The sequence below is a fragment of the Triturus cristatus genome, chromosome 4_1 (genome assembly GCF_964204655.1).
Source record: "Triturus cristatus chromosome 4_1, aTriCri1.1, whole genome shotgun sequence".
Taxonomy (NCBI): domain Eukaryota; kingdom Metazoa; phylum Chordata; class Amphibia; order Caudata; family Salamandridae; genus Triturus; species Triturus cristatus.
The window spans coordinates 1,350,214,118-1,350,241,142 of NC_140585.1; the positions used below are offsets into that span (position 1 = coordinate 1,350,214,118).

A 27,025-nucleotide genomic window follows, 5' to 3' on the forward strand; every position below is an offset into this window, starting at 1 on the left:
CTATATATCTGTCTCAGTCTAATGATTGTTGTAGAAAACATGTTTTACACTAGAATGACGCTAGTTCAATAAATGCTTATTGAAAACGTCCCCATCGTTTATTCTGTGTATCTCTCTGAGACCAGGGAGTACGAAATGACTGAGCGAAAGGTTCGGTACTGTTACCACGATCCCTGAATGATCAAGAGTTGTCATGTTCAATAGTTGCCAGGAACTATTCGCTCCTTAGTCAGGTTAGGGGGCTTATGGTGGAACTGTGAGCTAGCTGGTCTAAAGGCTTACATATCCTTAGGGGGTGTCTGGAATCAGTTTGGACACCAACCCTTAGCTTATGCTGTCTAAACACGCAGAACAGATGAATTTTTAGGAAGTACACAACATTCTATGGTTATCAAAGACCACTAAAATCACCATACGGGTTGCCTGGATTAGTACAAGGTGCATCACTTAAATATACCAAGTCAGCCTCCTACAACCTATGCAACTCAAGTATAGGGACAATAAAAGAACACAAACCGAGAAAGAATAATTAAGACCCTGGATCACTTCGCCTATCACGGAAGCGCCTTTATGCCGAGTCGGTCTGAGCCCCAAAAAGATGGCAACGTCAAAGGGCATATTGACCAAAGTCACCTGGACAGCCTCCGAAAAACCTGAAGTTCTTAACCATGCACCATGTTGTAGTGCTACCGAAGATGCCATGGCCCGACCTACTGAATCAATAGTATCCATGCCACATCTAAATATTAGCTTAGCTGCCTGATGTCCACCTCTAATCAGCTGCTCAATATCAGAATGGAGGTTATCCAGAAGTGATGGCAACATAGTCTACAAAGAATCCCACAAACCGTAGAAACAAGAACACAAGACATGTTTGTGGACCTTAAAGCAGAACAAGCAGAAGAAAAGATGTGCTTGTCACATGCATCTTGACTTCTAGAGTCTCTATTCAATGGAATCTTAGGCGAAGAATACATATGCTGTGGAGCTGTAGCAGCCTGAACTACCAGACTACGAGTGACAGGATGCCTGAGGAGACAAACTGGGTCTCCAGGAGCAGGCAGGTGCCTGCAAGATATAGCACGGTCCACTGGGACCCCTGTTATCAGCTTTGGCCCCAGTTCCCAAAAATATGTCAAACAGGGCCTCACTGTATGGAAGAACAGGTTCTTCCCATCTGACCTTGACAAAGGACATCAACCAGAGGGTCAGTGGACTTCTACACCGTAGCCAGTGACAACTCCAAAACTGTAGCCACTCCCCTCAACGTATCAGCAAAGGAGGAACTTGCCTCAGTACAGAGACTAGGAGGGGAAAGTAGCTCAGAGGCTGGAGAAGACTCCAGCTCACTCGCCTCACCAAGTGCAGATATCCAAATCTCCCCCACTAGAGGTGGAATCATCTCAGAAATGGCCTGAAATGGCCCAGACTACTTTGTATCACCGTCAACAAGGTGACTCCAAGTCTCACTATGAGAAGGAAGTGAAAATGCCACATTATCCTCAGTTTGCTCTATCGACTCTGCACCTGGTGCTGAGAAGGCAGCGCTTTGACACAGATAAGAGGAGGAGTGACTTTGATTGGCGCTGCCAATGTCAATGCCTTAGTCGCTTGATGAAGAACAGATGCCGAAGGTGGAGTCGGCCAATGCCGACCTAATGACTCAGATGCCACCACCGAGGGCAAACCCACTGGCGTAGCTCCATTCACCCTCCTTGGGACTCAAGGACACTTCAGAGAAAAGCGAGAGCCCAAAGATGAGATGTAGAGAGTTATAGAACTCCCTCACCGGGGAGATCAATCCCCGGCTCCCGGAAAGACAGGGAGACGTGAGGTGGAGTCGTGTACGGCCTCCTCTACCGAAAAGCGGGAGGAGCCTTGGGAGACCGAGTCTCCACGCAGCAAAGTCGGGGGGATGCCTACACTTACCTTTGGAGGTCTCTGGAGAGCGATGTCCCAGAGATCGGCTTCGGCTCCTGGAACGGCCACGAGACTGGACCTCTGTTTTTGAAGATGAATACTGAGCCAGTAATTTCCTAAGGTGTCAGGAGCCGCAATCCTCAGAGTCGTGGTGTTCTCCCAAACACCACATACAAACACTGCGGTCTGCAGCTGATATTTGGGGAGTACACAACCCACAAGGCTTAAAGCCTGATGACATGGGAATAAAACAGACTGTTTCCAAGCGACAAAAACTGTTGAAGTAGGCCAGAAAGAAAGGCCTTAGGAACCGCTTCTCCGGATCCACGTTGCAGCACGGAAAAGAAGAAACGGACGTCTGCACACCGGAGGAGACTTATTTGACCACACTGACATCACAACCGGAGTCTATGTCATCACAGAGTCGGAGGCGCAGTCCCCCGGCGCGCAGAGGGACTGCTGAAACATTTCTGTAACCACTCTGATGCCGGGAAAATTAAAACGTTAAGGAATCTATGGCTACATGTCTCTATCAGATGGTAATGCCACTGGATACAGAAGGACCCTGGTTACTGGCTCTACATTTGGAGGGATGGGACAAACAGTCAGGAACTCTACTAGTCCTGGTTAATATTTGCATAAATCCGAGACAAAAAGAAAAAATAGTGGAGAAACTGATCAAACTGCTTCAAGAGTGGAAAGGAGATAAACAGATGCCAAACCTGGTAATTACTGAAGATTTTAACCTGAATCCTTTTCGAGACACACATGAGGGTAGAGATGAGGTGTTACGGGTGTTGCAAGAGCAAAGTCACCTGCACATAGACACCATGACAACCTTGGGAAAAGACTCCTTAAGGCATGTGAAGCAGCTGGTCTGCTAATATTTAATGAACGCTTTCAGGGGACATTCCACCCGCCTGGACAAGGCACTCCTGCAAAATTATCTCCTACCTAGAGTACATGATGGTGAGCGCTAGTTTGTATAGTGGAGTAGTTGATTTTAAAATCTAGCACAGACCGGAGGGTGACCATCACCCGCAAAACTTCTGTCTAAGCACCGACACAACCGTATTAGATCAGGAGCGGATAGTGCAGGCTGAAGCTCACTCTGAAATTTTTAAATGCCTTAAATGGAGCACAGATAATATTGAAGGCTAGTCAAGCAAGGCCGATGGAATCTTTAAGGAAATATCATCCAGCAAGGATGACTCTATAAAGGCATGGGAGTGCCTATCTGAGACCCTAGCAGTTACATACCCAGCCAACAATCTGGTGAAGGGTAAAATCATTCCTCACAGAAGTCTTATCAACCAGCCGAAGCCAGTTCGAGGATTTACAAAGGGCTTCGTCAACTGCGGCACCACAGGACTCAGTATTACTAGTGTGCATACAAATGGAGTGCAAGAGAATAAAAAAAGGCGAACAGAAGCATTGTGGGCAAAGTTGCTTTACTTCTCAAAACGGAAGCCTCTGCAAACTAATCAACAAGCTTGATAAGGGCCCCAGGGCAGCAAACAATGCCAATAGAAGCGAGGAGTAATGGATTAAATACCAAAGAACGCATTATAAGGGAAGTACAGACGGCCATTCTGTCCCAGGTCGAGCTCCGACCCCACATGTAAAAGATCACAGCATAAGCCCACACGAGCCAGTGACCCTGAAAACCAACATCAATGGTGCTACCGACATCCTAGACTACTCAACGGAACCCTTAGACCATCCAATGGATTCCTTGGTAAAAATAATTGGCAACTCACGCTCCAACTGCACACCTGGCCCTAACTGCATCCCGACTGCACTCCTAAAGCACAAAGCTAGATACAACCTGAGCTGATTTCCTGAATACGATGTTCAAGCAAATACTGCTGACGGAAAGAATTCCGGAAAGCGGGAGAGGCTCAGTGATTCACCCCATCTTCAAGGGTGGGGTAGGCACATCCCCTAGCAACTACAGGTTGATATAATTGCTTGATGTGCCTTAAATATTCCTCAACACTACTACTCTGGGCAATAACTTGCTTAATCTCCACAAAGGCCCCACAGTGCTGGGGATGCCTGGCTTCACCCTGGGGATGCCCAGGAGTGGACATTTCACAGGGAAAGCCAGGAAGGGTTCCCTAGCGGTATGAATACAGCGCTGGGAGACCCCGGTCCGGGGTAGCTGTGCGCTATATAAGTACTAGCACATTTACATTTAGCACATTTACTGCAAGAACTACAGGAGTGGGCGGCAAAGGCAAAAAGGCAGCCAATGAACCAGAATGGGTTCACTACAACTCAAGGAACCACCACCAGCCAAATGGCTGTGGGTCTCATAATGCAAAGAGCGGGACACCTGGACGCCGCTATTCATGTGTTTTGTTGACTTCAAAGCGACCTATGACTGTGTCCCTATGAATGTTCTGGGAAAAACTATTACACTGGGGAATTCCACAAATCTACCCAGGTATGGCTCTCGGTTTTTCAAGCCTCCCTGAACCGGATACTATATTCTTCAGAGGTGAATCCAAAGGCCTCAATCAGAGTACCCTTCCTGAGATCATAGGATTCAGCCACTTTCTCATTTGTTTTAGAAGTCTATCCCTGGACTTTCCTGAGAGAATTTCCTCCGGATATCCCTCCACAGCCTTCTGTTTACCTGTCTGCTAAGGCAGGCCCTCTCAAAAACAATAAACCCCTTAGTGATGTGATATCATCCTCAAAGAAAATCCCTTTCGGTATTTTAAGGTCAAAAGAATCATTTTTCTCCATATTTATTATTGGGCTGCCACCAGAGATGGGTCCTAGGCCCAACTCCTTTCTCTATAGACAGGAGTTGAGCTTCTGTAGCTACGTTCCTGACTAGTCTTTCCAGAGCAAACTCTTCTTCTGGAAGTGCTTCTCGTACCATCAATCCCATTTCCTGTATTTTGATCTTCTGTAAGATCAGAGTCATCCTCTGGATGCTCTTAGTCTTACTCCAAAAGCTCGTAAACTGTTCCCGGATGCTAAAAAGTGTAGAGAGGGCCTGAAAAAAAAAAACAGGCGAGAAGAATCGCTTCTCTGGGATCCACGTTGGGACGAGGAAAAGAAGGAAAACTGACGTCAGCGCGCCGGGAGGGACTTATATGGCTCCATTGATGTCATACCTGTGGACGACGTCAGAACGGAGCCGGGAGCCGCCGCCCCCGCGCAGAGGTACTGCTGAGGAAAATGTTTCCAGATCCGGTCTGATGTCTGGGGATAGTCTAAGTTAAAGAATCTACGGCTAGATGTCTCTATCAGATACCACAGGATCAAAAGTCCGGCAGACAATAAATGATTGATGCCAGCAAACTGCTGAAGTGAAAGCCACATGAAGGGAAGGAAGCAGAATTCACCATTTCCAAGCATGACAGAAGAAGAATGTTTTGACAGGTTTTTGGAAGGCAGCAACCGTACATTACACAACTTCCAAACCTTACAAGAACAAAATGAAAATGATAGCCAAGTGGAAACCCACAATGCAAAGTAGAAAACACTAGTGATTGCACCATTGTTGGCAGAGGAGCCTGGGATGGTGTTGGGTGAGGCCATAGAGGTACTGCCGCCAAAGGTGGTACTGCAGGTGGCAAAGGCTGAGGAACAAAAGGCACAAACTATTCCAACGGAAGTCTCACTGGTTGAAATCCAAACACTGCTCCCACCCCGACAGATCCCATGGTGCCCACAGGTGTTTTAGAGGGGACCATAGCTCTACTAAAGGTATCAAACATGGCATTCAGAAAGAACACTGAATCCGTGCCTGGAGCAGGGAGCTCCAGGTAAGCCTGTGTAGGGCCGGGCCCTGAAGGGGGATATTGAGGAGGATACAGAGGAAAGGCTAGGTGCACTAGGCCAGGGTCCGATTCCACCAAAGGTGTTGGGTCGGTAGGAATGCCAATTTCTACTAACTCTGGTTCCAAAGTCGACTTCGGTGGAAATGTACATTTCCTGGGTTTTGTGCTGTCACTAGGACGCCTCTTCTTTTTGCGGTTATGCGTCCTCTCCAGTCACAACTTTGAAGATTAATTTTGCTTACCTCACTTTAATGGCCTCGGGATGCATGCTCTGGCAACTCAGACAACCCTGAGTCATGATCAGACCACAGGCAACAAAGGCAGATGTTGTGAAGGTCAGTGATATACATTTGACCCTTAAAGCCCCTGCATGGATTGAAGCCGAATGTTTAGGGGGATACATAACCACAGTGCACCTGACAATTTTGTGATGAAAGCGAAAATTCCTGAAAGGTAGAAGATGGAGAGTTTTAGATCTGAAACATAGGGGCATGAAAAAAGGGTACATCATGGCATCCGGTTTGGTGCTTTATGGCTCCAGTAACATCACAACGGCGTAATTTACAGCATCCCTATCGGAGTGGAAGAGCTGTGCAAAAGCTTCCAGATCCAGTCTGGTGTGTGTGATATTCAAAGACTGAGGAATCCGCACGTAGAAGCATACATCAGAAATAGGATCTACAGCACTGCTAAAAGCTTTAAAGCAAAACAGCTTTAGAAGAGAGCATGTCAGATCTGGCGTTGAAGAGCAGTGGAAAAGGGTACTGGCATCAAAGCACTGGGTGGTACCATATATAGATCAGGGATGTTCGATCTGGAAAGGTGACGGGCGCACCTTGGAGCCATGGCACAACCAGTTGGTGAAGGATCCAGTCTGGTGGAGATTCAGGAGATAAAAAATCTGCATATAGAAGTGTCCATTAGAAGAGATAATGATGCATGGCTTGCACCACTGTATAGATCTGATTATGCCCAAAACGATATAGTTTTTTGGGTAGATAAAAGCTTTGGCATAGAGGTGCACAAACACCCCATCAGTTAAAGAGTCAAATCTAAGTTTGTTCTGTTCAAGACAAGTGAAGCTAATACAGTGAGGCTTATACATACCTGGTGATCTGAGGCCATCAAGAAAAGTAAGCGCCTGAGCAGCATCGACAGATTATAAAGCTGACAACAATCTCCAGGGCAAGATTTTATCTGAAAGGAAAAGTGACTTTGGTTAAAATGCCTCCTTTGGGCAGAGTTAAACTATTTAAAACATATCTGAAGACTTCCACAGTGTGAGTAAATATCTCCAGTTCGCAGACCTGTTTACTTCAGAACTCAACTGCTGCCTGGTGTACAATGAAGAACCTATGTAAACCATCTCTGGTACCACAATACAAATTGCTAGCAAGTACCTAGGCATAACTTGGGAGAGTGCATGATGCATTGCAATGCCAGCTTTATGAGCCCAGAGACTCAGGACCTGATTGGGACTTCCAACCCTCTACTACAGGACCTTGTGCTGCAAAGCAATCACCATTGCAATGCATGTCCTTTACAGAGACTAAGGTTCAATGGTAAAGCAACAGGTGAGCCTATTTGAAATTCCATGTAGCTACTCCACAGCTTTTTGCAGCTGTGTAAGTGTTCAAAAAGCAAACATACTTCATGTTTCAATCATTTAGCAAATGGGCCACAACAGGGTTTTTCAATGGCAATCTACGTTTGCAGCATGCTGACAAATTTTTACCAGCACAAAGCAACTGATCATGGATCTGACATGAGTGGAACAATGGAAAAGACCATTTTACCATGTTCTTAATTGCAAAGCTACTGTGTAAGAAAGGCAATCGGACCAAGTGTCATCAATCTCAAATGCATGTCAAGTTGATTAAAATATACAAGGATAACTGCGCCCTCAAATCGGTAACTATGTATCTGTGAAAGACATATTAGTTATAGATTCCTTACCTTAGAATTACCCCCAGGCGTCAGACTGGATCTGGAGAAATCTTTTCTTAGCAGTACCCTTGTATGTTGGTAGGTGGCGTCGGTCGACTGCGTCCATCGTCGGCGTCGTGGTCGTCGGAATGACATTGCGGTGTCTACTTAGATACCGCACCTGTGAGCTGACATCAGTTCTGACATGACTTTCCACGCCAGAAGCGCAGAGCTATGCAAGACACTGACCACTGGTGCACAAAACTAGGGCCCTGCAGGGGAGTCCCTGTCCCTAGAAGTCAGTTTACAGAACAGGGAGGATGGGTGGGGCAGTAACGAATCTAGAACTAATATATGTTTCTTACAGATACATCGTTACTGAAGGTAAGAAACTTGTTCATCTGAAAGAGACTATTAGTTATAGATTCCTTTCCTTAGAATAGATACCCCAGCAATACCAACCCAGGAGGTGGTTCTGCAAACTAAGTTCACACCAGGAAGTCCTGGAGAAAAGAACGGACAAAAAAGCTGTCCCCCCTGGACTTGGCTGTCTAGGTAGTAATGCGTGGTAAACGTGTGAAAGGATGCCCACGTGGCAGACTGACAGATAAGTAAGGGAACTCCACGTCCCAAAGCAGTAGTGGCTACCGTCGCCCTGGTAGAGTGGGCGCGCAGACCCACTGGAGGTTCCTTTTTAGCCAAAGAATAGCAGATCTTATGCAAAGTAGAACCTATCGAAAGATGGTACATTTGTGCACTGCCCGACCTTTCTTAGCGCCCACGTAACACATGAAGATTTGATCGTCCACCCGGAAGTCTTTAGTGAGGTCAAGGTAGAAAGACAGCGCACGTTTTGGGTACAGACGATGGAGTCTCTCCTCCTCTTTGGAAGGGTGCTTGGGCAGGAAGAAGGTGGGCAATGTGATGGGCTGAACTATGTGGAAAGAGGTAACCACTTTGGGCAGAAAAGAGGGCCTAGTACAGAGGACTACATTGTCCGGATGAACAGCTAGAAAGGGAGGTTTGGAAGATAAGGCCTGAAGCTCACTCACCCTGTGAGCAGAGGTGATGGCAAGCAAGAAAGGAGTCTTCAAAGTAAGGAGACAAAGTGGACAAGTATGTAGTGGCTCAAAGGGAGCACACATAAGATAAGTGAGGACAAGGTTCAAGTCCCACTGGGGCATTATGAAAGAAGAAGGAGGAAAGAGATGAGTAATGCCCTTCAGAAATCTGTTAACAATTCGGGACTTGAAAAGAGAAGGCTGATCAGGAAGGTAAAGAAAGACCGAAATGGCCGAAAGATAGCCTTTAAGAGTGCCCAGTGCAGAGCCCTGCTGGGTCAAAGAGAGAATGAAGAGGAGAACCTCTGAAAGAGGAGCAGAAAGGGCATTCACAGCCTTTGCTGTGCCCCATGCCACAAATTTGTTCCATCCATAGGCGTGTACCGTTTTAGAGGAGGGACGCCTGGCTGCCAAGATGACATTGCAGACTTCGTGAGGAAGGTCGAAAGCTGTCACCTGCTGCCTCTCAATCTCAATGCAGGAAAGTGGAGACTGGACAAGTTCGGGTGGAGGACCGTACCTTGATGCTGCGACAGAAGATCCTCCCAAAGAGGCAGTCTGATCTGAGGATCGATGGCCATGCTCAAAAGCTCGGGGTACCAGACTCTTCGTGCCCAGTCCGGAGCCACAGCAATGAATTAGGCCCGGTCACGCTTGATCTTCTTCAGCACTCTGGGTAGAAGTGGTACAGGCGGAAATGCACCGGCCTGTGACTCTGGGTGGAACGTGGTGGGGCACCGCTTCCATAGCCACGAAAGGGGCGAAAGGCAGACTGCATGCGACGAGAAGAGACTGCGAGGCCCAAGGATCTGGCCGTAGACCTAGAGTCCTTGAGGCGCTGGAGTGCGTAGTCCGTAGTCCGCCTTGTCACCAAACAGGCGACGGCCATCAAAGGGCATGTCCAATGTGGAAACCGTTCTACCCAGCGAGTCGGCGATATCCAGCCCACACCGAATGGCAATCTTTGCTGTGTCTCGACCCTCAGCAACAGCTCAGGTGAGCACGGCCCGGGCCTCCTCCGGGCACTTGGCAGCATCTGAGCAACCGTGTGTGCATAACAGCCCAAGAGACATGCGGTGTTCACCGACCGCAGTCCTAAGCTGGCAGAAGAAAACATTTCTTCCTAAGATGGTCCAGCTTCTTGGATTCCCTATCTTAGTGGGTCGCATGGAGCCGGCGGTGGTGTTGGACAATCATCCTGTTCACAGGAGCCCCTGTGCTGGGCTTGGACCAAGTGCCCAGAAGGACATCAGTGAGTGCCTTATTAAAAGGCAGCAGGAGTTCTGAAGAGGCTGCTGCCTGCTGAAGCACGTCAGTCAGGTTAGTCCTGCCTACCACCGTAGGAACCTCAATGCCCTAGGCCTCAGCCGCCCTATACAACACCATGGCGTAGGAAGCTCCCTCCTCCGTATCCACGGTAGGGGGAGAAAGCATACCAAGGTCTGGGAAGGTATCCAGACCACTTGCATCACCCAACTCCTCTCTCCAGTACAGCTCTTCCAACTAGTCAGCAACAGGGTCAACAGACCCCTCCCAGTCCTCCTCACCCCCTCCTGGCTGCCACTGAGGGTGGTAGGGAACGCCAGGGAAGGACAGCGGTACACAAGTACCAGTCGGCAACCATACCGCCGTCGGTCCGGCTCCGTGTCCAAGTCAAGGATGGAGGTGGGGGTCGACACCGGTCAGGGCACAACCGGCATCGGGGGCGATGTCAGTAGAATCAGTGCCAGGGAGGGTACCATGAGGGCCACAGGCGCCGATCCAATCCAGGCCTGGATCTTCGGGGGCCCTCAGGCGTGCCAGTGGAGTCGGGATGCCATGAAACACTTTGTAAAAAGCTTGAGGCTGGGCAGGGGACGCTCCAGCCCTGGGAAAAGGAGGAAAGAGCAGAATCGTTCCAGAAACAGGCTCCGAAGGCGGAGCTGAAAAGCGACGACGCTCCAGGTCCCGCGTCGCATCAGTCGGTGAGAAAGTTTAGAGCATCGATGATTCTTCGCCTTCTTATTGTGCTTTGACTTACCCGAGGACGAAGACTTTAATGACGAGTGGTGGTGGTGGTGGATTCGCGACCGGTCCCGAGCCCTTCCTCTCGATGGGGACCTCGAGCGGCGCAGAGCTGACTGCCGGGCCTCCAGAAACTTTGGGGACCGCTCCCGCAAAGACTTCGGGTTCATGGCCTGACGGCCGGAGCACTACTTTGGGTCCTGGTTGCGCTCCAGGCACCAGAAGCACACGAGGTGCGGATCCGTGACAGACATCAGTTTGTGACAGGAGTCACAATGCTTGAAGCCAGTCCGATGATGGGACATCCTTCGTGCTACCAGGAGTCGATAGACTCAAAAAAGACGTCGACAAAAGTCGAAAAAAGGTTTGTCAAAAATTGACTAAGGGGCACGCTCCCTCTGGATCAGCGCTGGAGGGGGTGGAAAATGAAAGAACTGACGTCAGCGCACAGGGGCGGCGTCAAAATAAATACCGCAACGTTCTTCCGGTGATCACGATGCCATAGACGAACGCGGAGTCGACCCACGCCACCTACCAACGTGCAGGGGTACTGCTGAGAAAAAATTCTCTGGATCCAGTCTGACGCCTGGGGGTAATTCTCAGGTAAGGAATCTATAACTAATAGTCTCTTACAGATGCTTGGCTAATATATTACAATCAACATAAAATGTACAGACAAACTTATTACTTAAGTGCATTAAAGAGATAAAGCTGTTGAAGATGACACATTAATAAAGGAATGTATTTCAGTCTAATGGGTATCAACCCACCAGTAGCATGGTACCACTTTCATTATTTAATAAATGCATAATATATATTGCTCATACGTGGAACCACATTAACAGTAAAAACTACACATGGATGGGAAACAAGTGATTGAGGAGTATTGTGCCAGGCAAATTGAAGGAATGTAGGATCTGCTTTCATGCTTACCCCAATTTTTACTGGTGCAATTCTGTTTTCTGACTAGTCTGACTGGGATCCTGCCAATCAGGGCCCCAGAAACCTTGCTCTCTCCATAAATTGGACTATGGTAAGTACTTTGGTACCTCCACAATTGGCTACTGCTGTATCCTTCTAAGTCCCTAGTGGTGTGAGAGTGGCATCGACTGCATAGTTGCCCCCAACTTTTTGCTGATGTTTTGACTTTTTCTATGACTTTAGCCAGGCTGTGGCCCTGCTATCCAGGACCCCAGCCTATCTGCTTCCTCCGTTAAACGATGTGAGTACCCTAGGTACCAACCAATTGGATGCTGAGGGTGCCCTGACAGTCCCTTGTAGATGGTACCCTGGGTACCCAGGGCATGGGTCCCTCAGTAGGCCTACCAGGGCTGCAGCACTTATTGTGCCACCCTGGGACAGCCATACAAACTGACACCACCAGACCACTACTGTAGTCTGGGTAAGGTGGTGCTAGCACCCCTTACAGGGATATAGGTACCCTATATCCCACCCCATTACAACACATGTACTCTCATAGGTCACCCCTATAGCAGGCCTTGCTAATCCTACAGGGCAGGGTGCTGAGCTATGTGTGAGGGGGGACCCCTACATGAGTAGGGCCTCTCTGCAACCTTCGTAAAATCGTTACTGAGTTGTTTGTAGTGTAGCCATACCATATACTCTTAACCGCATTATAAGTCTATCGCGATACCGCGATAACTTGAGAATGGCTACACAGAATCATATTGTGTTTGGTGTCAAACATGTAGGAATCATACCCCCAGTCCAGCCATGGGCATGAGGGTACGATTCCCCCCTGCTAGAGGGGCGATATGGGAAAAGCGGTAGAATTTAGACACCAATTTAAAAGTGCACAAGTAACACAAAATGGCTACTGCCCGCCACCTACACGACCCTGGCTGGCTGTTGCTGGGGAAAACCCCAGCCTCGCCAGCTGGACAATAAGGCTCCTGTGGCAGGGAGGTGCTAGCATCTCCTCAGACAGGATAATGTGGATTGGAACAGGGTGGGTGCACCAAATGTCCTTTCAGAGTTGCACGTAGGCAGCTGCAGAGACCTAATTCTGCATACACCGCTTGGAACCGGTTCAGGGGCATCCTGCCCCTCGCCCAGGCAGAAAACACACAAAGGGGAGAGGGTGTAGCCACCCTTTCCCGCCTCACCACTCATTGGTGGACACTACTCTGGACACTCCCCTAATCTTGGGGATAAAGGTGAATAACGTGGCCCCAGAGCCTCAGATTAATCCAGGACTTCAAAGAACTGACCTTCGACGAGCTGCTGCCCAGCTGACTGAAGAAATCTCCCTTGGGATAAAGGAGTTATCCCCCTGCTTGGCAGGCACCTGAAACACTGCAAGTGACCCGGTTGGGACTTCGCTGCTCTAACGAACTTCGACAACTTCCAGCAACCTTGAGGTGGGTTTCCTGAGCATCCCAGAGGCCAGTGAGTGTGCACAGCAAGGCTGAGCACCGTGGACCGTGTGGGTGCCGAGATTCCCTCATACCCCAGGGCACCGGCCACCTCTTGCATAGCACACGACCCTGACCAGTGGGGAAGTTGTGCTTTGGCCCATTACTGAGCCAACCACCAAGCAGCATCCGTGCCAAAGATCAGCGCCCTAGCCCCTCCCGGTGGCCTGTGAGCTCCCTTTTACGCACTCCATTTTGCTGCCTTACGCGGTCCCTTGTCTCTCGACTTGTGGGCCCTGGCGGAGAACAATCTCAACGACTAAGAGTTCCCCTGGTTGCTCCAGGCCTGCTCTACGCTTCCTCCAAAGCAGAGCACCCTCAGACCTCGTGGGTCTGCACCAGCAGCTGCTTTGTTCATCTTGCGTGGGTTGCGGTGGCCAAGGCTTAGTGGATCCAATCCGGACACTAACACCGCTGCGACCCTCATCCGACGTGGGACAGTCGCCCTCCAGAAGCTGGCCTTCCTTGAAGCCTCCCGGAGCCCGTTACTGCAGAGCCAAGCTGCCCTCTTCTCCACCTGAAGCGCCCGAAACTGCAGAGCTCCTTCCTGCGAGCTCCCTGGTCACTGTGCCGTGACCCAGACTCTGTCCCCTCTGCTTTCAGGTTCTTCTCTTCAACTTCTACAACTTAGATCTTCACGACATCATTGACGCTTGTGGCTAGCAGCAGATTTGCCTTATTTTCCATTGAAAATCAGCCCGCGACCCGACACCAGAATCGACCTATGCACCCGGCTTCCCTGGGGCAGGTAACAGTGGTACTTTGGTACTCCCGTGGTGGTGGGCTCTCCAAAGGCCTAAGTCTAAAGTCTTAACTTTGTTCTCCTGCTAGAAGTGCCTTTAATGTTTAAAAAGCAAACCGCAACATTCTCCATAGACTAACATTGGGATCCCGATAGCAGCTCTTCGCACTGCACGCGTCTCCCGTGGGTCCCCTTCCTCATAACTGTGGGTGGATTCTAAAGGGGCAAGCGATCCTAAATGCCCTAGGCATTGTCTGTAGAATTGTCGTGGTTCTTATACCACTTTAATATATGGTTTGGTTCCCCCCCTGGGGCCCATTGATTCCATTGCTAACTATTGTATCTATCAATGCTTGTTTGAAATGTACTTTTGCCTCTAGCCTCATAAAGAGACTTGTGGGATTCTGTTTAGAATAAATACATATATTTTATATATATATACGTGTGGACTACTCTTTCATTTGGTTATTCAAGAGGTTATCTATGGTAAAACAATAAGCTTAACACTCCTTCAAGACTTAGCCTGAAGGCTGCTCTCCACAGCTACCACTAGGATAGCTTTCTTAAAAGGTTGTCTTTACCTATCATCAATAAGAGTCGAATTGGACTGGTGCAAGGTGGCCACTATAACTAGTGACCAGCATATGCCAGGCCAACTTCTCACACCTAGTATATGGTACTGAGGTACCCAGGGCATAGGTAGACTAGAGGTCTCCAAAGACTGCGGTATGTATTATGCCACCCATGAGAGACCACTCAAACTCTGACTACAGGCTTGCCATTGCAGCCTGTGTGAGGTGGTGCTAGGACCAATCACAACAGATATAAGTTTCCTTATATCAGAGGTCACTGCACTTAAAACCTATAAGTCACCCCTAAGGTAGGCCATTTAATCCTGATGGCAAGGTGCTTTTTTTTTTTTATAAGTGTGAAGGTGCCCTGCATGAGCAGGACACACCCTACAAACCTAGGAGTCGATTCTCCCAGCTTTAGAAGTGCAGTCAGCCATTTCATATATATAGTGGACATCAAGTCAATTACATGATGTCTAACTATATATTGGCTGTACAGAAACCAGTCATGTTTGGTATCAAACATGTTGGAATCCTAACCCAACACTGATTACAGTGTTGGATGTAGGATCCCATGTACTGGGGGGGCTCCCCTAGGGAGCCCCCCTGTATTCCTGGTACCAGCCTTGCAGGGTCTAACAGCAAACTAGTGATGCTGCCAACCACATATACAATTCTGCCCTCCTGCTGCTGAGCCAAGCTCGAGCAGGGAAAGGAAGTGTACCCACCTCCCAGACAGAACTTAGTGTATTGGGCAGGGGTGGGAGCACTTGCCAGCACCACCAGACTGCTTTGAAGGACACATTTGGTGCCCTCCTTGCATACTCCAGTTGGAACCAGTTCAGGGAGCCGTCAGCTCCCACTTTGGCGAAAAACTGGACAAAGGACATGGAAGTATCCTCCCCTCTAACCAGCCTCCCTCTGGAAGGAATCCATGAACCATCCCAACCCTTTCATTTGGGTACCTAACTGCTTACCTGCGTTGGCTCTTCAGATTCGTAGTGGGACAAGATTCAGTTCCGAAACCACTTCATCTTCAACTGTCTAGGCACGTTGGACTTCGCTTTGGGATCCGAGACTGCATCTGGAAGACTCCTACTGCTCCAGGTCTCATTGTCCTGCCAGTCTTCTGCATCGTCTGTGCCTGTGCTCCATCCAGGTTCTTCTCCAGGCCAGTGGGCATCAAAGATACCCAAAAGAATCTCCATCTGCAGGCACCGCAACTAAGCGGACCGGTCTCCTGCTCATGACGTCCTACGGATTCCGAAAGGCTCAGCAACAGGTGGTGGTTCTGCAACTCCCTTGAGGCCTGTACTGTTTTCTCAGCAAGTTTGAAGCCAGTATCTCTTGTCGGAACAGCTGGAGCAGTATCCCTGTGCACCATGTCGACTTGCCGTTATCAAGGTTTGTTGACTCTCTTCTCCAGAGATCTTCGGGCTCCAAGAAGCGCCAGCCTCCAGCTTCTCTTGCTACAAAGATCGTTGTCCTCACCGCATCCTCTGTACTGCGGGCCTGCATTCTTGGTGAGCTGCTTAAGGTCCTTTTGCGACTCCTGTGTCTCCGGCCTGTGGGCCCTCTTGAGGGTCTTCTTTGGCTCCAGTGGGCTCTCCTACTGGGGGCCTACTCTGACTCTCCTGTGCTTGGTGAGTCCCTTGGACCTTGCTGGTCCCGACACTGCACCTGCTTTGTTTTCTTCGTCTGTTACTGCTGCCAAGGCTTTTTGGTGCTCCGGGGACCTCGGGACAGTTCGTGAATGCCTCCTGGTCTCCCACAGCATCACCTGGTCCTTACACCTGCAGCGAAAAAGTTGCCGTCAACTCTCCTGCATCTTCGTTCACCGGTGGTCATGGGTCTTCTGTGCCTCTTAGTCACTCCCGAATAGCATAGAATCCGTCCCCTCTGCTTGCAGGTACTCCTCTTATCCACCCTTGGATTCCACCCGGACTCTTTCACCTTTCTTGCCAGCGGCATCTTCACTGAAGACCTCCATTGTGGTTTATGGAGGTTTCCGATATAACTTTGCACCTATGCACCTGGCTTCCCTGGTGTAGGTATAAAGGTTCCTGGGGCATCCACGGGTGGGGTGACTCTCCAACCTTCTATCTTCCACGGGGTTGCTTTAGGGTCCTCTGGGAAGGGTCCTTCTTGAAAACTGCAACCGCGACTTCCCTATTGACTTGTAATGAGTACGCGGTCGTGTTTCCACTCTGCACAAGACCTACGTGGGGTTCTTGGGTACTTACCTTGGGTGGTCATTGGGTCCCGGCTCTACTAAGTCTTCTGTGTCCAGTCCCGACTTTGGTCGCAGTTTGCATTCCACTTTATTAGTATATGGTTTGGTCTCCCCCCGGAGACCACTGTGTATTTGTGCTACTTACCTGTTTTACTATTGAAGTATTGTGTGTGTTGTGATTATATCTCTGGGTTTGAGATATACCAGTGTGTTAGTGATTATTTATAATAAATACATATTTTTATAACCACACTGTGTGGTTCTTTTCACTTAAGCTACACTATATGATTAGTACTGGTAAAACAAGCTGCTTTACACTCCTTCTGACTAAGTCTGAAGGCTGCTCTCCACACCAACCACTTAGAGAGCTTTCTCTGGTTGACCACTAAAATCATCATGAGGGTTGTCTGGATTAGTGCAAGGTGGTTCACTTAAGTGTGCACCATATGCTAAGCAAGCCTCCAACACATATCTACACAACACTACAGCTGTGGTTAACTCTACAGAAAGATAACGTCTGTCAAGATGAAGCAAGCGCTGTAGGTGGTGTTGTAAATTGAAACCACGATGTGATTAAGCATTTACTAAAGACATGAATTCTCCTCCCTTAGACCTGTCTCTTTCGTTATGTTGACCGAAGTTTGGACTCCATTTTGTATTGTCATGTCTCCACGTGCTCAACACGAGAAGAGTCCTATCTCTGTGTTAGTTGCTCTTGTAATCTGCCTAGTAACAGTCTATAAATAGTTCCTTTGTCCGCCTGGCGCATGCCCAGGCTTGACCACATCTGTTATCAGTTAGTCCTTGCTTGACCATGTTTCCGCGGGCTCAAGGAGTATGTCAGCTCCACCCACATATTGATCTTGTATCGAAAATGTCCATAAAAGGTAACATTCCTTGCCTCATGTTGTATCCTCCCACTTATGAGCCCCTCTGTTGTGTATAAAAGGGGACCGTGTACGCAAGTTCTTTGTGCTACTCTATGCAATACTGAAGGGTATTGTATGGATTGTAGGACCACCCTTAAGGGTTAATAAACTTTGTCTTTGTACTTTGCAGTTTCCGTGCCAACTTCCTTATAGATTCCATTGCAGGAGAGCGAACCCTTGTGTCCTGCGGGCCTAGCTGGGGCCTGTATTCATCAATTGGCGCCCGTCACGTGGGGCTCATCGGCGACTCGGATGCTTGAAGGAGTGGTCGCGACGAAGGTGAGGAATTTGGCCGGGGATGTGATCACTGCCAGAGGCACTTTAGTCCTGGCATCCCGAGGTTTTTCTTCCTTCCCTTTCGACCTGACCATCTGGGTGGCGCCGGTCCTCGACTGAGACCTCTTCTGTCGGTTCTGCCGTGACAGCCGTTTGGGCGAATTTTGGAGCTTGGCAGTTGGAATCTGGACTCTTGATTGGTAAGAACCGTTGTACGGTACTTGCTCCGAGTTTTTTTTTTTTTTGAAGCCTGGTTTGGCTATTTGAGTTTGATTTGTGATGACCAGTCATATCTTGTATTGATTATTGTGAGAATATATGCGTTGCAACACATATAGGCAGGTAATGTGGAGATATTTCTCCGGAACTGTGTAACTTTGAACGGCACAACGTTTAAGTGCCATTTTTTTGATAATACTGCATATTCTCCATTATTTTTGAGCATGCCTGCTTTTAGCGCACTCCGTAAGTGGTGCTGCTGCTTTGGAAACCGGTTAAACCTCGAGGAATCTGCTCCAGCTCCCCCAGAGGGGACTCCTAATAGGGATATGTATGTGAAGCATGGTCTTTCTTCCATAATGTACAGCACAGTATGGAGGAAATATACCAGAAAGGATCCTGAGTTACGGTGGCCGTTGTATGGGTCGTTTGATATGCGTAAGATTGAGTATGTGGAACAGTGTATGTGTAAACGGCGTGCTCGTCAAGACATGTTTGAATGCGTGCGATTATGGGTGAAGGAAGTGCGTGAGCGAGAGAAACGTGAGAAAGCGCTGTTTGATAAAGAGCAACGAAAGAATGATCATGTGAGAGCGCAGGAAGCAAAGCGTCGGGAGGAAAGAGAACAGACGGAGAGGCAAGAGAAAGAGCGTAGGTTGCAAGTCTCGGGTCAATATGCTGTTCGTCAGTCACTCTATCCTGTCCTTAATAATCATGACGATGATTTTTATTTATTAGATCGTTCTCCGCCTCCTTATGTCGGCGCGTCTGCCCCGAGGCCACAAGATTCTGGATCGGGTTCGGGTAAGGTGGACACGCGGTCCATGTTATCGGCTGACCGAATGGGTGAGCTTCGGCAAGTTTCCTATCGTGCACTCAAGGGCAAGTTATCCCTTGCTGAGTTGTTGAATTCTTGGGAGTTGCGGCAGGATAGGGAAAGGTTGTATTTTTTGGGCCACTTTTCTGAGGAAGTGATTGCTGCTTTCCGGAAATATTCCAGTGTCTTTGAACCTGACGATGTGGTATTAGATGCTAAAGCATTGCGTAATGGTGTTTTCTCTCCCTCTAAGGCGCCTGATGCGGTTCGGCGACTGTTTGCGTTGCGGGATGCGGCGAGGGACCTTAAAGAGAAAGCACGCCAACAAGCTGAGGAGGAGAAGCGGTCGGATTCGCGTACCGGAGATGGCCATTCATCCACCTCTCAGTCAGATAAGAGCGACCTAGTGCATGCTAAGCCAATGCGAGAGGCGGCGCCTTTGTATGTTCCTCCTAAAGGAGCGGGGACTAGCTCGGATATTACCTCCGCCGATGCTAAGGGATATTTTGTGTATAATTGGGTTTATACTCCCTGGCACAGGGCTGACGTCATGGCATTAAAGAATGCGTTGCCTGATCCCCGCAAGAATCCAGCGGCCTTTTACGAAGAAGTCGAGGGGGCCTTGAATTCTTGTACTATGACCTTAGCAGATATAGATTTGTTCTTTGGGCTTATTTTACCACCAGATATGTGGCGATCTGTGCGGAAGGTGGACGATGTTGCCGTTTTTAAGGCTCGTGGTCTGAGCTTGAGGATGAGGATAGGGAGAGGAAGCCCTCGCAGAAACCACCTCAGATTATCTTAGATCTCCCTGCTGCTATTCTGGCTAAGTTGAAGACAATCATTCCCCCTAAAAAGATTGACTGGAATATGCTAGCCTCGTGTAAGCAGAAAGTCGATGAATCAGTTGCAGATTTCTTTACGCGCTTTGAGGAGACGTTTCATGATTTTAGTGGTCAGTCACTTACGGATGATACGGGTCGACACCTCTTTGCTGATAAATATGTGGCGAATTTATTACCGGCGATCGCAGCCCGCCTAAAAGCGAGTGAAAGTTCTTGGTCCACTGCGACCCCGACAGCCCTCCTGACTATAGCTCAGTACTATGAGCGCCAGGAGCAAGAAGCGAAGGGGCAGGAGGAGAAGAAATCGAAGGATTTAAAAACGAAGGTGATGTTAGCACAAGTATATGGTCCGCCCCGACGGGGTGTAAATAGAGGTAGGGGAGGATTTTATGGTCCTCCCTCGGGCCGATCTGATTTGAACAGGAATCAATGTGCGTATTGTAAGCAATCGGGACACTGGGCCAGAGATTGCCCGGCGTTGCATGCTTCGCGTCAGGGACACAATCAGGGTGGCCCGAGAGGTAGAGGGGGTTTCTCGAATTTTAGAGGGAATTCTAACGATCACGCTCGTTTTGACCCTGCCGGGCAGCAACAAGATAGGCCTAATGTTTTCGATCGACAAAACCAGTATCAAGTGTCGGGGATTGACCGTTCTGGGTACCATGATTCTCAGCATGCATAGGAATGCGTTGGATGGGGGTTAGAATCAGTTAAGGTGCCGGTTGATCAGAAGGGTCCTTACGTATCAGCTGAGGTTTTGGGTTCTACTGATCAGTTCCTAGTGGATACAGGAGCGACTCGTAGTGCGCTGTCTAAACAATTGGTTCCGAGGGCTCCCCCATCTGGCTTAATGGTTACATCGGTAGGGTTTGATGGTACACTCTCCCGAAGCCCTCTTTCGCGGCCCCTCACATTTCAGGTTGATTCTTTTTCTGCACCCTGTCCGTTTCTGCTTGCCCCGAACACGCCGGACAACATTATGGGCCTTGATATGTTAAAGCACTTTAGAGCTACGATCCGCTGCTCCCCTGCTGGAGTGCGGGTGATATTAAATGACAATTACCCCCTGTCTGAACGGATGTGTGTGGTTGCAGAAGATGCTGTGTTAGCTACCCTCCCTTGTGCTCTGTGGGCCACCTCGGATACTGATGTGGGACAGATGGTGATTCCGCCTGTTCACATTAGTGTCCAGGAGGGGGCGGTGTTGCCACGCCTTCCACAGTATCGTATTTCGCAGGAGGGGGAAGAGGCTCTTATACAGATAGCAAAGTAACAACGAAAGAGGAAGGGCAATAACACGACTGATCCCCTCGAGGGAAATTGTGTAAACCAACGAAGTCAGTGTAAATCTCAAAGAATGCACTTACCATCCGTAGAAGCACCAGTCTCCAAGGTCAGAGCCTACCCAATCAATTACAGGGAGGAAAACAGACCTGCGGAGGTAATACAGATTTTGTATGAAAAGCCCTCACTCACCAACCTGGTTGGTGACATGCTTCATCATCGGGCCCCACTGGGCATGGCCGAGTGCCATCCCAGTGTGCTACAACGCCAGGTTACTGCGGAGCGGGATTGTGTGTGGTGATAGTGAATTTAAAATTCCCAATTGAGTCAAAAAAAGTATTTTATTCGTTTTGCTAATTGGAAAATTAAAACATAATAAAAAGGAGTGATGGTCAAAAAAATAACAGACCGGATTCACTCCGTGGCGGTCAACATGTTTCTGCCTTTATGTGTAGTTTACAGGCTTTCTTCAGGACCAGAGTGGAAGTGTGGGTGCCCCGGTGGTGTGAACGCACTAAGGTTCACCCTCCCGTGGGCTGCTGTGTGAAAAATAATATAAAACACAGGGAAAAATCCGCCAAAAACTATAATGGTGGAGAGAAACGAGTTTATTCTAAAATGAAAAGGAGACATACAAACACAAGACAAAACACAATAGAATCGTAAATGTGGGTAGTCAAAACATTATCAAGCGCCATATTGTAGGCTCAAACAAAGTGCGTGGATGGGGACAGTGCCAGTAGTCCGTACCTTCGGTGCATCAACAATGTGCTAGCAGTGCACCTAGAATTAGCCCGGTACTGGTGTCAGGGAAGTAAAGGACTTCACCTGAATAGCGTGACTAGCAATGTATCACGGAATAAACGTGGAGTCCTAATGCTACGTGTGAGACTATAAACCTAGCAAGGTCCATTGGAACAATGAACGCGGCCTGTGAAGCATTCCTGGTAGGTAGAAATGCCAAGGGGAATAGAGAGGTTCTTACTGTGAGGCTAGACTGTTCGTCGCCTCAGGGATCCCGGGGGAGAGGTGCGAGCAAATATGGCACACCCTGGAGGAGAAAAAGAAGAAAGAGCGGCCACGAACGGCTGAATAGTAGAAAAACAAGCCGAACAGTACTGTGAGCCTTACCAGAAAAAAATAAGAGCCAGAAGGTACACCTACGCCCTCGCTGCTCGGCACCCGTTAGGAACCTACACCGCCTCAAGCCACCGGGTCCGGGGAGAGAAGAGACCTGGTGCGAGGCTCCTAAAAACAAGAGTGCGAGAAGGAAGCCCGTCGGTGATTGGGCAGCACCTCGCACGCTGAGGTCCAATTGGCTGAGCCCCGGCCAATAGGCCGCCAAGAGGCAAGGGGCTCGACGATAAATTACAGGGACAGAACCTCCCAAGCTGTGTGCTGATAGGTTTAAAGCACAACCAATAGAATGCCAGGAATACAGGGAGGCTCGTCCGTAATTAGAAAAAACAGGGCTTGATTGAGAAAACTTTATGCAGTGCAAAGCGGGGACGCATGAGCACGCTTGACACCACGGAAACGTGTGTAAGATTAAAACAATCGTTGCAGATAAGAGGGGGTTTGTTACAACGCACGTCCACAAGATCGAACAGAGGAGCATGCCAGTGATAAGCACGCTTGACACAACGGAAACGTGTGTCAGATTAAAACAATAGTTGCAGATAAAGGGGTTAATTTCAACGCACGTCCACCGGATCAAACAGCGGAGCATGCCAGTGATATGTCGGGAAGCAAAAAATGTTGAGGGGACACTGTGTATAATGTGCCCCAGTGTAGTAGGAGAATGTTGATAGCGTAATGGACCAGGGGTCAGAACAGGACTCGGTGAAGTCCCACAAGGTGACCCAGTTTAGTAGATTTAACGGTCAATGAAAATCACTGGAACAGTGAAAGTAGCTGCCAACATAAGTGCATACTTAGAGTATGTTGACCCAGGGTATATTGTCGTTAAGACCCACAAGGTTAGTACCCAGACGGTACACCCATCTTTGTTCCTTCTCGAAAAGGACTTTTTGAGTGTTTCTACATGCAGTGACCTCCTCAATAACTGTCCAGTGCAGGTCATTGGTGGTGTGGTTAGCAGAGAGGAAATGTTCACTGAGTTTGGTAGTGATTTTTTTGCACCTAATGTTGCTCCGATGTTCACATATGCGGAGTTTCACTTTCCTGGTGGTCATCCCTACGTAGCGCAGGCCACAGGGACAAGTGATAAGGTAGACCACATTAGGTGTGTTGCAGTTGGTGTGGCTGTTTTGGGTCCAAATCTTGCCTGGTTCAAGTTGAAGACTGGTAGTGTGAGAAGTCAGATGGCATATACTGCAATCCGAGCAAGGGAAATGGCCCGTTACCTTGGGAAGACCCCATGCTTCTGTAATGGATCTCTGAGAAGTGTTAGGTCTGGTAATGGGACGCGTCTGTACTAGGCTATTACGCAGGCTATGAGCCCGTTTGAAGGAGAACAGGGGTTTTTCCCATCTCCGTTTGTTGCTGTTGATGATGCGCCAATGTTTCATGACAACTTTTTTCATGGCATTGGACATGGAACTGTAAGTTGTGACGCATGTCAGTGGTATAGATGTGGCGTCTTTAACAGAATCCTCCAGAAGGGCTTCTCTGGGTTGGTTTCTTGCCCGTTTGTAGCTTTTAGTGAGGAGGGGCAGAGGGTACCCTCTGGCTGTCATTTTAGAAGTCAGATCACTAGATTGTGCCTTAAAGTCTACCAAAGCAGTACAATTCCGTCGTAAGCGGAGGAATTGCCCGTAAGGCAGATTCTCCCGCAGTGCACGAGGGTGGAAGCTTGTAAATTCTAGAAGATTATTTCTAGAAGTAGGCTTGTAATGTGTCTTGGTATGTAAAGAACCATGTTTGTTAGTGATCAAGACATCTAGGAATACGACTTCATGAGAGTCATAAGTATGGGTGAATCTCAGATTCGGATCCAAAGTGTTGATCCACTGGAAGAATGTTTCAAGGGTGTTGGTATCCCCGTGCCATATGAGGAGCACGTCGTCAATATAACGTCTCCATAGGCCTATGGAGAGAAGATGAGGATTGGTGTCAGGGAGAATGTACTTCTGTTCGAAATCGTACACGTATAGACCTGCTACACTTGGAGCAAAGGTACTCCCCATAGAAGTACCCGTGGATTGCAGATAAAGTTGTCCCTGGTACTCGAAAAAGTTCTTTTTCAGTGCCAGAGTTGCACATTGGATAATGAAGTCCTTCGAGGTCCTATACTCCCAGGGATGGGAATTGAGGGATTCACCCAGGACCCGGATGGTCTCGTCCTGGGGGATACTGGTGTACAAGCTCTCAATATCCAACGTTACCAGGATAGTGTTCTCAGAGCATTGAGTGCCATTCAGTAGTTTGAGCAGGTCTTTGGTATCTTTAAGATATGTCGATGATTGTTGGACCAGGGGTTTGAGAAAATGGTCACAGAACCGAGATAATGGTTCCAGGAGGGAGCCAATCCCCGACACAATGGGACGCCCAGGGGGAGGGAGTCTCCCCTTGTGAATTTTGGGGAGTGTATAGAAATATGGTATGGTCCCTTGGCTCTCAGTAAGGAAACGTGCTTCCGGTCTGGTGATGGTGCCTTCAGTTAGTGCTTCCTCGACTATCCTCTCGATCTGGATTTTAAGATCATTAGAGGGGTCATTGGGAAGAGGTGTATAGTTCTTGCGGTCACTAAGGAGTCTTCGGCACTCAAGGTCGTAATCTACAGTATTCAATAGGACCACGGCTCCACCCTTGTCTGCCGGTTTGATTGTAAGGGTCGGGTCCTGTCGTAACGAATTGATGGCTCTGAATTCATCAGCTTTGAGGTTTTTGAAAACGGATGGGGGATCCAGATTCTCAATTTCATACAAAATCTGTATTACCTCCGCAGGTCTGTTTTCCTCCCTGTAATTGATTGGGTAGGCTCTGACCTTGGAGACTGGTGCTTCTACGTTCTTATACAGATAGTACAGGATTTGATTAAGGTGGGAGTAGTGGAAGAAGTCCCCTATAACGTCTGTAATAGCCCGATTTTACCCATTTTGAAAAAGGATACGGATGCCAAAGTCTATCGGTTTATAATTGACTTGAGAGAAGTGAACAAGATCGTGATACCTCAGTACCCAGTGGTTTCTGATATCACGACGTTGCTTACTTTGGTCCCGCCTACGGCGACCACGTTTTCAGTTATTGATTTGAAAAATGCATTCTTTTCAATTCCTATTCATCCCGATAGTCGATACCTCTTTGGTTTCACTCTAAATAATAGGTCTTACCGATTTTGTAGAATCCCTCAGGGTTACACGGAAAGCCCTAGCATTTACAGTCAAGCTTTGAAAAGACAATTGGACTCCTTTGTTCTGCCCGAGGGTGTCGCCCTCATTCAATATGTCGATGACACCTTGCTGGCGGCTGACACTCCGGAGTTGTGTGAAACGAGTACGTTGTCTTTGCTTTCCTTTTTGGCATCCCATAATCACAAAGTATCTCGGAAAAAGTTACAGTTCTGTAGACCAAAGGTGACTTATCTGGGTCACCTTTTGTCTAAGGAGGGGCGTGCACTCACACCAGATCGTGTCCAAGTGATTCTGGACACGCCGACGCCGTCCACGCAGAAGGACGTGCGTGCATTTTTGGGTCTTGTTTCGTTTTGTAGGCAATGGATACTAGGGTTTTCACACATAGCTAAGCCATTGTTAGCCCTTTTGACAAAAGACACACCTATTCCGCTTCCTTGGACGAATGAGTGTGACACTGCCTTCCAGACATTGCGACAGGCCCTCTGTTCAGCACCAGTGTTAGGGACTCCTGATTATACCAAACCTTTTTCGCTGTACGTGCATGAGAAAGATGGATGTGCATTATCAGTTTTAGTGCAGATGCACGGTGACAAGCAGCGCCCTTGTGCATATTTTTCGGCTGTACTTGATCCTGTTGCCCGAGCATTGCCTGGTTGTTTTCGCTCGGTTGCGGCGACAGCTGTGTCAATACGCCAAAGCGAGGGAATTGTGTTATCTCACAAACTGTTGGTATTAGTCCCCCATGCTGTTGATGCCCTGCTTAATCAGACAAAGACGCAGCATTTGACCAATGCCCGTTTAACGGGATATGAGCTGACGCTTTTGGCTCCTCATATTACGTTAAAGAGGTGCGTAACGTTAAATCCGGCCACATTGTTGCCATACCCCGAGACTCAGTCTGAAGCACGGAAAGCACATGATTGTATTCTTGTGACTGAGGAACAAACAAAGGGTCGTATTGATCTCCAGGATACGCCCTTTCCAGATGTAGATGGAGAACTGTGGGTGGACGGGTCATGCCTGAAGCTACCAGATGGTACGACTTCAGCAGCGTATGCAATTACCACATTGCAAACAATAGTGGAGACAGCACGCATACCACAGAAATCAGCTCAAGCAGCGGAACTGATAGCATTAACACGAGCATGTGAGCTCAGTACAGGATTGTGTGTGAATGTTTATACAGATAGCCGGTATGCCTTCGGAGTAGCGCACGATTTCGGCCTGCTCTGGAAGGAGAGAGGGTTTTTAACGTCACATGGAGTACAAATAATGCATGGGGAGTTAGTTCATAATCTTTTAACTGCATTGACATATCCGAAGAAAATTGCCATCGTTAAATGTAGCGCCCATAGGAAAGTAGTCGATAAAGTTGGAGAAGGGAATGCGTTAGCAGACCGGGTGGCACGGGAGACTGCGATGCAGCCCGGTGCTACTGCCATGTATGTAGTGAAGTCGCAAGTAGAAAGATGGCATGATGTGAAGGAAGAAGTGCGAGAAATACAGAGGACCGCTTCTGATAAAGAACGGGAGCAATGGTCCAGTGAGGGAGAATTGGATGATGAGGGTTGCTGGAGAAATAAGCAGATGGATAGATGGAAACTACCCACGGCTTTTGTACAACCTATGGTTCAGATGGCACA

General features: G+C 48.4%; 1 protein-coding gene and 1 long non-coding RNA gene across 2 annotated transcripts in view; both read right to left on the minus strand.

Moving 5' to 3' along the window:
* The window catches only part of LOC146856663 (FIGNL1-interacting regulator of recombination and mitosis-like), a 1,639,010-nt gene that overhangs the window by 894,394 nt on the left and 717,591 nt on the right, over positions 1–27,025 (minus strand). Inside the window, exon 7 of the mRNA XM_085654838.1 lies at positions 6,828–6,917. Coding sequence (XP_085510964.1) covers positions 6,828–6,917 — 90 coding nt within the window. The remainder of the gene's footprint in view (positions 1–6,827; positions 6,918–27,025) is intronic.
* Positions 21,482–22,284, minus strand: LOC146856665 (uncharacterized). Its single transcript, XR_014980976.1, has 3 exons — positions 22,228–22,284; positions 22,049–22,114; positions 21,482–21,676 (listed from the first exon to the last, which is right to left on the minus strand). It is a non-coding gene; the product is annotated as an uncharacterized LOC146856665 (long non-coding RNA).